General features: G+C 36.9%; 2 protein-coding genes across 2 annotated transcripts; one reads left to right on the forward strand and one right to left on the reverse strand.

Moving 5' to 3' along the window:
- Positions 1-384: 384 nt before the first annotated feature.
- LOC106141098 (mediator of RNA polymerase II transcription subunit 19) lies at positions 385-3094 on the reverse strand. Its single transcript, XM_013342751.2, has 3 exons — positions 2805-3094; positions 2354-2725; positions 385-1932 (listed from the first exon to the last, which is right to left on the reverse strand). The coding sequence occupies exons 1-3, from the start codon at positions 2983-2985 to the stop codon at positions 1772-1774; spliced, it is 714 nt and encodes a 237-aa protein (XP_013198205.1). The 5' UTR covers positions 2986-3094; the 3' UTR covers positions 385-1771.
- A 616-nt stretch (positions 3095-3710) lies between these two features.
- Positions 3711-9707, forward strand: LOC106141100 (uncharacterized). Its single transcript, XM_060954861.1, has 2 exons — positions 3711-4064; positions 4182-9707. Exons 1-2 carry the CDS (start codon positions 4014-4016, stop codon positions 9438-9440), a joined length of 5310 nt encoding a protein of 1769 aa, XP_060810844.1. The 5' UTR covers positions 3711-4013; the 3' UTR covers positions 9441-9707.
- The last annotated feature ends 593 nt before the right edge of the window (positions 9708-10300 follow it).

Consider the following 10300-nt stretch of genomic DNA (forward strand, 5'->3'; position numbering starts at 1 on the left):
AATTATTTCAAGCAGAAGAGTGTGCGCCTGTGTCATTCCCAACCTGAAGCCCTTAAGTGTGTACAAACATATTTCACGTCTTTATCCCTAATGGGGTAGACAGAGCCCAGTCTCGAAAACTCAGCTAGATGACTTATGAGACGATTTGGTTAGTGACACTAGTGCCGTAGAACTAAATTTTAACTTAATGGGACTAGTATGTACATATAATTACGTCTACTTTCCTTCCGGGATAGACAGAACCAATAGTTTTGAAAAGACAGCTGTTGGTACGGCTTAATGATGGAATTTAGATTCAAATTGTGACAGGTTGCTAGCCCATCGAATCATCACCAACAAATGGAAAAGGTATAACATCGAAGCGGGTTAAAGAAAATTAACGAGAACATTCTATCAAATTTATTAGGTCTATGGTTTAGGAGTGGAAAACTATGGACGAAATATTTACAAAAGTATTTTTAACTACCTAATAAATGTCCATTCCAAACTTAATCTACAAAATTAACCTTAGGACCTTTCATTAACACAGGTTAATTTTAAAGCAGCAATTAAAGTGCACATGGTCACACTTTTAACTTTGGATAGAGCTGGTTGAATCGTCGTAAAATCGAAATCTTAGCCCCGACATAATTTTTTCCTGGAAACTAGAATATAGTCTGACATTCCCGTTAATTATCGATTTCATAATTCGTTCATTCCAGTCCCCTTACTATAGGTATTTCTGATTTTCAAGGTCTCAACTGATAAACATCAACAAATATCTGCATTAAAAAATTACCTGTACCCACCAAAATAAGGAATACTAAAAGTTCGTTGTAAGTAAAGAAAATAGCAGAGAAGCATTATTGTTTGATTGACTATTATTTTCAATAATTTTGTCCTTTGGTTGCCTTCTATTAAATCCAAAAGATATGTAAATGTTATGTATTTGAGATTGGTTAGTTTATGCTATGGTTTTGCAAATCTAATAAGTCGGTATTGGCTTGTGTGACATAAATCATTAAAGAAAGAATGGACATTTGCATTGAATCCAGATTTGGTATATTGAAATCAATACTACATAATCACAAAAAACTACTATTTATAAAGGAAATAGATCTGAACATGACAATGCAATTATACTGAAATCTAGAATACCTTAGTTCTTCCCACCTTCAAGATCTAAAAATCATAGTGCTGAACATTTTAACAAAAAAGATTCAACATTCTCCTTACATCATATAGAATATTACTTATAATCTATTTCTTAAGGTATTTAAAAGAAAGTAAACAAAAAGTTTTGGTGGTTTTTTTGTATACCTTGTCTTAAATTCATAGAAAACAAATGTGTATGTTAACATTAAATGAATGGTATCAAGCCCAAAGAGAAAGAGTGGATAAATCAAATTTTTAGAGCACAAGAAGAACAAGAAAATGCAGAAGTAAATTTAACAAATTAAATAACCATGTGCAAGTTACAGTATTTTTCAAAGAAAAAAATTTAAGCCTTACCTATAAAATATTATTTTAAGTTAGAAGTTAACCTGAAAGGCAGATGTAGTGACAGAAAAAGTAACAAGAAAAGGTGCATAATTTGTCTATCACATGGATCTGGTTACCTAAGATAAGATTCTAATCCACACTTGCAGCTTTCAACTCCCACTCTTGCTAAACAATATACAGATAATGGTGGTGAGGAACTCCACTAAGGAAGTATTGAAAATTCCCATGGAAGCAAAGTTTTGTTTCTCTTCAGGCCCAATTCTCACTTAACCTAAAGTTTTACAACGACTCAAGATACAGGATGCTGGCTCGGTGTGAGACCACCATGCTCCGGGCTGTGTTTCTGTTTTTTCCGTTTCTTCTCCTTTTTCCTCTTCTTGCGCTCCTTGTCGTCGTCGTGCCGCTTCTGCTTTTTATGTTTCTTCTCATATGTGTCAGGGTTTGATGAGTCTGAAACGGATAAGATAGATATTTCCACATTTATTAAGACTAGAAAATAAAGATCAATACAAAAGCAGTACAACTGGTATGAAGGCTGGCAAAGATTTGTTGCTCATTAGCCTCAGAGACACTAAAGGGCCTCTTGTAAGATGTTTAGCATAAGTGTGAGAATTCTCTCTCATCTCAGTGTATTCCCGGTTGCACCACATTCACTGAAATGTGTTAGGGTCTGGGGTCCCGCTTCAGACTTTTCTCTCTCCACTTGGTCTGGTTTTTGGGGTCCTTGAATTTCAGTGCATTGGCTTACATGCCCTTTCAGCCTAACCAGAATTATGTGTTCACAGACCAAGCCCAACAACTCATGCCACTTTACATGTTGTAAAATATATTTTTTAAGCTAAAGACTTAATATTTCATACAAAAATCTTACCTTGTAATGGAGTGTCTTGCCCAGGAGGAGCTCCATCTTTGTGTTTGTGTTTCTTATGTTTACTCTTATGTCTCTTTGGTGGGGTTGCGCTAACATAGCGGTACTGTTCCGGCAGAGGCCCTGGGTGCAAGCGGAATCCTGCCAACTGTGCACTTGTCAATGGCAAGATCTCTTTGCCGCCAATAGGTCTTTTAGCTATCACCGAAGCTAAAGTACTGTTGTCCTCTTGTCCTGGCCCATCTAATATGCCCGGTAGGTTCGGAAGGAAAGATGACAGTGACTCCTTCAGTTTTTTCCCATTAAATTTACTGTAAGAGTGTTCCAGCCCATAGTAAGACATCAAGTTCGTGGCCCCTGTGAGCTCACATTCAGCTGAAAGAAATACAATTTTGTGTCAAACAACAAGTCTAACAGCCTCATTTAAACAAAAATACCATGAATCTGTATTTACCTGGAGGTTCTTTCATTAAGTAGAATGGTCCACTGTGCACTATAGAAGGGTTTTTACCCAACGATATGGTAGTCTTGAGGGTTCCAGACGAGTCCTGCCGAGAAACGACTGGTGACCTCGCTCCTCTTGGCGAGGACTTTGGTGAATATGGTTCTACTTTCCTAAACTGATCAGACATCATCTTGCATCAGCATTTCTACACTAATAAACACAAAATAAAGAAATTTTGCTAAATAAAAAATCTTAAAAAATAAAATTACACCCTTCCCTCTTGACAACACTGCATCTAACTAGGCTGGGTTGCAAGATTCAAAAAAATAAAACATTATTTCTATTCTCTATGCTTTGTCTATAAACCATAAATAAATAGCCTACTCGAGATTTGCAATCTACTCACTTACCTAAGCAACTTGTCACAGCGACTTGTAAATCCATTTCTCCTTTCTCTGATCTGACAAAGCGATTATCGAAACACAAAATTTTATTTTGATAATCCCTTCTTTTTACAAATAGCTTGACCAACTTTGTTACATTTAAGATCATTAATAAGGCATACTTTTTATGTTTTCTCTTTTTTAATTCTTCATATTTGTGCAAAGATAGAAAGAGAGATAAAACATATTATTATACTATCGGCTTCAACATATTGCAGAAGTCATTAGCTGTTGCAAAAAAATACATATCGTTTTTCTAAGTACACACATAATGTTAAAGCTTATTTGTAATTACATATATTTGATAATTGGTTTTAAATTAGCAATTAGTTAATCATTTGTTATTAGTATAAGTAGGTCATTAGAAATTAAACAAAAAGATGGCTCTCTTCTAGGCCTAGGTCATATTCATATTGTGGTCTTACTAAGATGTGTGTGTGCTTTCATTTTATAAAAAAAGTAAAAATTTAAAACTAATAATTTAGTTAGTCTATGGTTCATGAATTAGCTTCTCGTAACGTGCTGCTAGTTTTCTTTCTAATTTGTTTGGAAATAAACAATTAAAAGTGATTAATTATAATTCTGTGTAATATTTTGTGCATTGTAAAAGGAGGAAAATGATTATTGACAGTTATAAATGTAGTGCCAAGCTGGAACGACGCTTTTGATATCACCGTTCTTCGCTCAGCGAAGTGACGCCATTTTACGGGAATGATCAGCCCGCGGCTGCCTCATAATACGCCTGATGTGAGGATTGCTCTTACTAAACGGATGCATGGAAACAAATCTTTCTTGCTGTACTCGTACTGGACGTACGATTTCAGAGGTAAACATAACTGCCAATAGGATTGAAATATTTGCAACTCGAATTCAGTTTCCATTTCCTATAAAATAGAATGTCTTTTGTTTCCCTATTGCTAAAAGCACGTGTTATTTTTTTCAGAAAATTATGGAAGATGGTAATTTTTACAATACGAAAGACGAAAAGACCGCCACGGCATTATTGGCAAATCTGTATAGTGAACGGGCCGCGAAATTGACTACAAATGGGCACGATAAAAGAGACGAAAGCCCGAAACCTTCTTATGACGCTTATAACCACCACAAGCCTGTGCTTCCGACCGTTGACGACGCCAAAGACGACAGTTTAAAAAAACGTATCAATCCACTAAGAATACATCTTGGAAAGAGGCCATTTGTAGATAATTCTCCACCATATTATAGTTCTGTAAAGAAAAGGAAACTATTACCATCAAAACCCAATAATGATAATAGACCACAAGCAAATGCATTTCACAGAGTGCCCAAGCTTATCCCAAAACGGGATCGCATCCAGTTTCATAATGTTTCATCACAGGTGGGCAGCACCACTATTGACAGTGAAAAGGACAAACCTACACCCCGTCTGGTGCCTAAAAGCCAATTACATCAGTTTAAAAAGGGTAAAGTTGAAAAAGGAGCCCAGTTGAAGGAATACGCCCAGAGTTTGGGTTTACAACCAATGGTTAAATTCAAATGCCGGAAATGTTGTTCTATCTCATTCAAAACATTGGCAATGTTAAAAGAGCATCAGTTAGTTTGCCGAGCACAGGTTAAGGAGCCTACCATGAGTCCTGAGGCTGCTCCGGCCACCGAAAGCAATCCTGGAGGGCAATCTAGAGTTACTCGCAAGCTTTATTTATGTTCAGCTTGTGGCACCTATTATGAAAATTGGAATCTCTTTCTTCATATGCGAGAAGTGCACAATAGACATATTTGCTTGTTTTGCCTCGGAATGTTTTCAAAAGCAGAAAAGTTGGCATCACACCTAACAAATAAACATAATGTGCAGGAGTTCAACTATGACAGCAAGGATGAGTTTTTCAATGTTTATAATGGGACACTGTATTTGATGTGTTGTATTTGTGATGAGATATGTAGTGAGCAAGATGATTTTTACAATCACGACTGTAATAATGTAAAGCCCAAACCTGTGCCTGTTCTTGTAAGTAAGAAATCAAACAGTGCAAAGATGAAAAATTGTAATGAAATATTATCAAATGGTCCACAAACAATAACAAAAGAAGCTATGAAATCACACGATAAATATGCTGAAATGAAACATGAGACAGTTGCGTCTCAGTCACAGCCAGTATTACCAGATTCGATGGATATTGAGCCAGCCCACAGTGATGCAAGTATCAGTTCTGATAGCTCAGCAGCTCGGGAAGTCACAAGTTCAGTAGATTGTGTCAAAGAGCCAAATAGTTTCACTCGCCACCCAAGCCCAATCCATAGGAGTGATTTTAGTCCAAGCAGTAATAGGCAACAATTACCAAATGGTGATGAAAGTTTAGAACAATCTGATGATAGTAATTCCCCCATTCCTGAAGAATCAAATCAATATTCTAAATATGAAATTTTGTCCAAGCCAGAAGAAGCTTCATGCACTCCAGTTGAAAAAGAGGGTGGCATTAAATTAAAATTAAGTTTGAACAAAGCAAATTCACCTGTAATAATAAATTCCACTGTGGACCCTACAGTAGGGCAACAGAAAGCCAATAAACCACCTTCAAGAGTTAGACGGCCTCCAAAGAGGTATGAAAAAGAAAAAGTTACACAACCTGCTGTACAACCAAAGCCCCCATCAATAAAAATGACTATATGTGACAAAGCTGATAATTCATTTGTCAAGACCACAATATATGAAAATGATAATGAGACTACAAAAAATGTACTAAATAACAATTTCGAAACTCTTCCAAAGATACAACAAACTGAACAGAAACAAGAGAATGTTATTAAAACTACAATATATGATAATAAGCTAGAAGAAGACATAAACACTTTGAACAGGGTACCTAAATTAACAGTAAGAGTTCCAAAGGAACTACTGGATAAGGACTCCTCTAGTGACTATTCTTCAGATAGTGATGTGAGTGACAAGCTGACTGTTGATGAAAACTCCACAGTGAATGTGTCTGAGAGTTACAAAGTTGATCCTGTGGAACAAGAAATACCAGTAACAAATGTTCCTGAACCTGAGCAACCTGCACCTTTCAACTCTGTCACACATGACAATGGCTCTGCTGCAGAAGAGGCAAAGCCAGTGGTATTAGAAGACAAACTGGAAATGAAAATGGAACCTAATATTGAAAATGAGGAAATAGATGTTATGACTGAAACTAAGACGGAGGAACCAGAAATTCCAGTGACAGAATTGGCTCTAGATAGACCTTTGGACAAATATCCACTAAAAGATCTTTTAAAAGTATTTGTGGCTTCTACAGCTTTCAATTGTATTTACTGTAATTATGTGCGTAAAATTGCTGTGAATTGTGAACAACTTGCCTTACATATGGTTGCTCAGCATAGATTTTCCGCCACTGTGGATAGCATAACAGCTGAAGAACTTATGCCTGAAACTATCACAGCAAAGTTGAAGACAGGGGCTCCAGAACTAAGATCAATGTTTATAAACTTGAACTCTTATGACAGTGAGGAGAAGAATGAAAATGTACAACATGATAACATATTTGAATGTTTTCAGTGTTATTTTAAAACTGCTGTTCATAAAGATCTCTATTTACATAATCGAAAAATGCATCAAAAAACAATATTGTTATGCGTTATGTGTAAATCCAATTTCTATAGTTATAGTGAACTTTTGTGTCATTTATGCCCTGGAACTTATGATTCTGAGTATGAAGTAAAGTTTAGGTGTTATTTGTGCAGTGTAGACTCTATACCATCATCGTTTAGGTTAATGGTACACCTTAGAAAGATCCACCACACTTGTGATGTATGTTTAGAATTTTGCCAAAGCCAAGTTCGGTTGTCTAATCACGTGTGGAAACATAAACTGCACCATTTATGCTATCGTTGTGGTATAGCCTACAGGAATAAGAGAGATATAACCAATCACTTATTTTGGAAACATGGAACTGAAAGTGTACTGTGTAAGAGATGTCTTCAGAAAAAATGGCCACATGTATATCACTTCTGCACTCCACCAGCAGTATTTGTTTGTGAAGATTGCAGTTTACAGTTTACTAAGGCAGTGTATTTGAAAGTTCATAAAAGGTTGCATTCAAATGAATTTCCTCATATTTGTACTGAAGAAGGATGTACTGAAAAGTTTGTCTCTAAGAAACTCCTCTTGAAACATGTTGATAACCATAGAAAGAAACTTATTTGTGAAGACTTGAGTGAAGAGAAACAACTACCAAAAGATGGATCAGAGACATCTAAGGCACCTATTCCTGTTATAGATTTGATTGATGATAACCCAAAACAAGAATCCGGTCCTTCCCAAGAAAAAGCAGATGCTGGCACTGAGCAACTATCTAAGAAAGCTAAGAAAAAGAAAATGAAAGAAAAGGATGCCTTACTATTAGATGTGAATCTTCCAGCTTTAGATCTGTCAGAGAGTGATAGTAGTGATGAGTCTGACAGCGGGGAATCAAAAGTAAAGAAAGAAGAAACAATTAATGACATAGCTGCTGATGAAAAAGAAGAAATCATAAAAGATCTGAAAGAAGATAAACCTGATATTGATAGACCTCTTACCCCTCAAGCTGAAGAGAAAACGGCCACTGTTGAAGATGAAAAACCTGATGAGAAACAAGTCCTTGAAATTTGGGACAACTTTAAGAAATATCAAGCCAAGGTAGAGAAAAAAGAAAAAACTCCTCCATTGGTTGTTATAAGGAAACATGTCTGTGAGTCTGATCATGATTATTGCCTTATACCGACAGACTGGAATGGCGATGAAGATTCATTTAGTCTTGACAAAAAGAAAAATAAGAAGTCTCCTAAAAAAAGGCATGGTGACCTGTCATCTTCAAGTAGTAGTAGTAGTGACAGTGATTCAAGTTGTTCTTGTGGATCCAATTGTAGCTGCTCATCTAGTAGTGGCTCCTCTTCTTCCAGCTCTTCAGACTCTGACTCCTCTGATGATTCAAGTAATGAGAAGAAAAAGAAAAAAATGAAAAAGACATTATCTAGTAGAAGATTGAGCAATGGTTCTAATGTTGATGTAATGGGCATGTCTGAGACGCCTATATTAATTCCTGAAAAGGTAGAGCCTCCTATAGCTGAGACTGATTTGGAAACCGAAGAAAGTGAAACTGATGAGGAGTTTTATGATGAAAATCCACAGAGAATTGCAAACAAATTGCATGCTGAAAAACGGAACCAATTAATGCTTCTAGCATCTGTGGCCCCATCAGATGGCGGCTCTATGTCCGGTGACGCAAGTCGTTGTACCACGCCAGTGAAACAGGAAGAAAATGAACTACCAAAAGCAGAAATGACAGAAGAAAAAGATAAATCTGATGTAAAAGAGAAAACATCAAGTAGCAAAAAGAAAAGCAAGAAGAAAAAGAAGTCAAAGAGTTCCAAAAAACATGCACCTATAAAAATTAACATTCCTAAAGAAGTTATACCTAAATCTGAAATAGAAACACCTCAACAACCCTTAGTTCCAAATAAAATTATGATATCATTACAATCAAACACTGTACAATTACCAGAGCTGCCATCTACTCCAATCATGCCCAGCAATACCAGTACTCCAGTAGCCACCTCCGAAAATAAGCGAGCGTCAAAACGGCGAAGGGTTCCAAATAAATTTTATGGATATTCTAGCGATGAAGAAGCCCCGTCGACTCCGAGTTTAGCAGCATTGAAGCCACAGCAGCCACCAAAATTAGAATGGAGAAAGGAGGATCTGCCATCTCCAGTGACGCACAAAGCTAAGAAAGAGATCCCATCCACTGTGATGCCTCAGAGAATGTATAATTACACTGAACCCATTAGATTGACTACTCCCATTGTGGATCCAGAACCGCCGCGCATCTTAATGAACACAGAGTCATCAAGTGATTCTGATTCAAGCACCGAGGGCAATTTGGAGATTTGTCAGCCTCGCAGTATGTTCAATAGTACGCCGATCCCACCGCCCACCTATCTCAACTCGGGCACTTCGAGTTTACCCTATCCATTCCAAAGGCCCGCCGCGCGCCAAGCGCGTGAGGGCGAAAGTGTTTACTGCTACTGCCGCTGTCCATACGATGAGGTATCGGAAATGATCGCGTGCGACGCCGAGGGCTGCCCCATCGAATGGTTCCATTTCGAGTGTGTAGGTATCATGGTACCGCCCAAAGGCAAGTGGTACTGCCCAGAATGTAGGAAAAATCAAAGTTTCTCAGGTTACAGATAAGATAATACAAATTGTATATACATCTTTCTTTACTGTTATACTCTGTATATAACTTATTGATTGTAGATAGTTTAGCTTTACCTGTATATCTTTGTAGGTAGTTTGTGTAAGATTTAGGTTATTAGGTCTGAAAAAATGTATCATTGTTATAAAAAGTACATGTTATGCTTCTACCGGCTGTGCGGCCAATTCTGTAACCTGGCAACTTGTTACTGGCATTAAACTTCTACAGCAAAACGGAAATATAAATCCGATTTTTGATACCAACTCTGTATTTTTATTTTTAACGGCAATTTAACCTCTGATTCCACTCGATAGTAGTCCGAACTTAGCATCAATTCAGACGCTAAGGGCGTATCCCCGTTAGTGTTCATTATGTTTCGACGATCGAGATAAATGAAATGGGGCGCCGGAAATAACAAACACCTGGGAGGCGACCATAAAACAGCAGGAGAGACTGTAAAGCACTAGATTAATCGCCGTTTTCTTCAAAATTTGCACCCCCTATTTCATCCCCTTGAGAATATCTGTTCCGAATTTCGTTCAGATCCGTTCGGTAGATTTTGCGTGATGCGCGTATAAACATACAGACAGACAAAAATTCTAAAAAAAAATGTTTTGGCTTCTATTGACCCTAAAAAGATCCCTTAAATTTTTTTTCTTTAATATGTTCAATGTACAGACAAAGTTCAGTTACAGTTTTATTATATGTATGGATAGATGTAAGTAAAAGAGTGCTACCTATGTTTTGCCCTGCCCTTTGTATTACATTTATCACTTTAAATCATCTGTGATCAATGTCATCCATGAGTCATTGATTATGAAGTTTTAATTGTTCAAAGTCGAATATTTATATCAAT

Source organism: Amyelois transitella, chromosome 5, assembly GCF_032362555.1.
Source record: "Amyelois transitella isolate CPQ chromosome 5, ilAmyTran1.1, whole genome shotgun sequence".
Classification (NCBI taxonomy): domain Eukaryota; kingdom Metazoa; phylum Arthropoda; class Insecta; order Lepidoptera; family Pyralidae; genus Amyelois; species Amyelois transitella.

Bases quoted from the DNA above. Each gene is read 5' to 3' on its own strand.
- LOC106141100 (XM_060954861.1), top strand. From the start codon at position 4,014: ATGGAAACAAATCTTTCTTGCTGTACTCGTACTGGACGTACGATTTCA. The intron at 4,065-4,181 runs GTAAACATAACT...TATTTTTTTCAG, and splicing joins CTGGACGTACGATTTCAGAG to AAAATTATGGAAGATGGTAA.
- LOC106141098 (XM_013342751.2), bottom strand. From the start codon at position 2,985: ATGATGTCTGATCAGTTTAGGAAAGTAGAACCATATTCACCAAAGTCC. The intron at 2,726-2,804 runs GTAAATACAGAT...TATTTCTTTCAG, and splicing joins CTTAATGAAAGAACCTCCAG to CTGAATGTGAGCTCACAGGG. The intron at 1,933-2,353 runs GTAAGATTTTTG...TATCCGTTTCAG, and splicing joins GCAAGACACTCCATTACAAG to ACTCATCAAACCCTGACACA.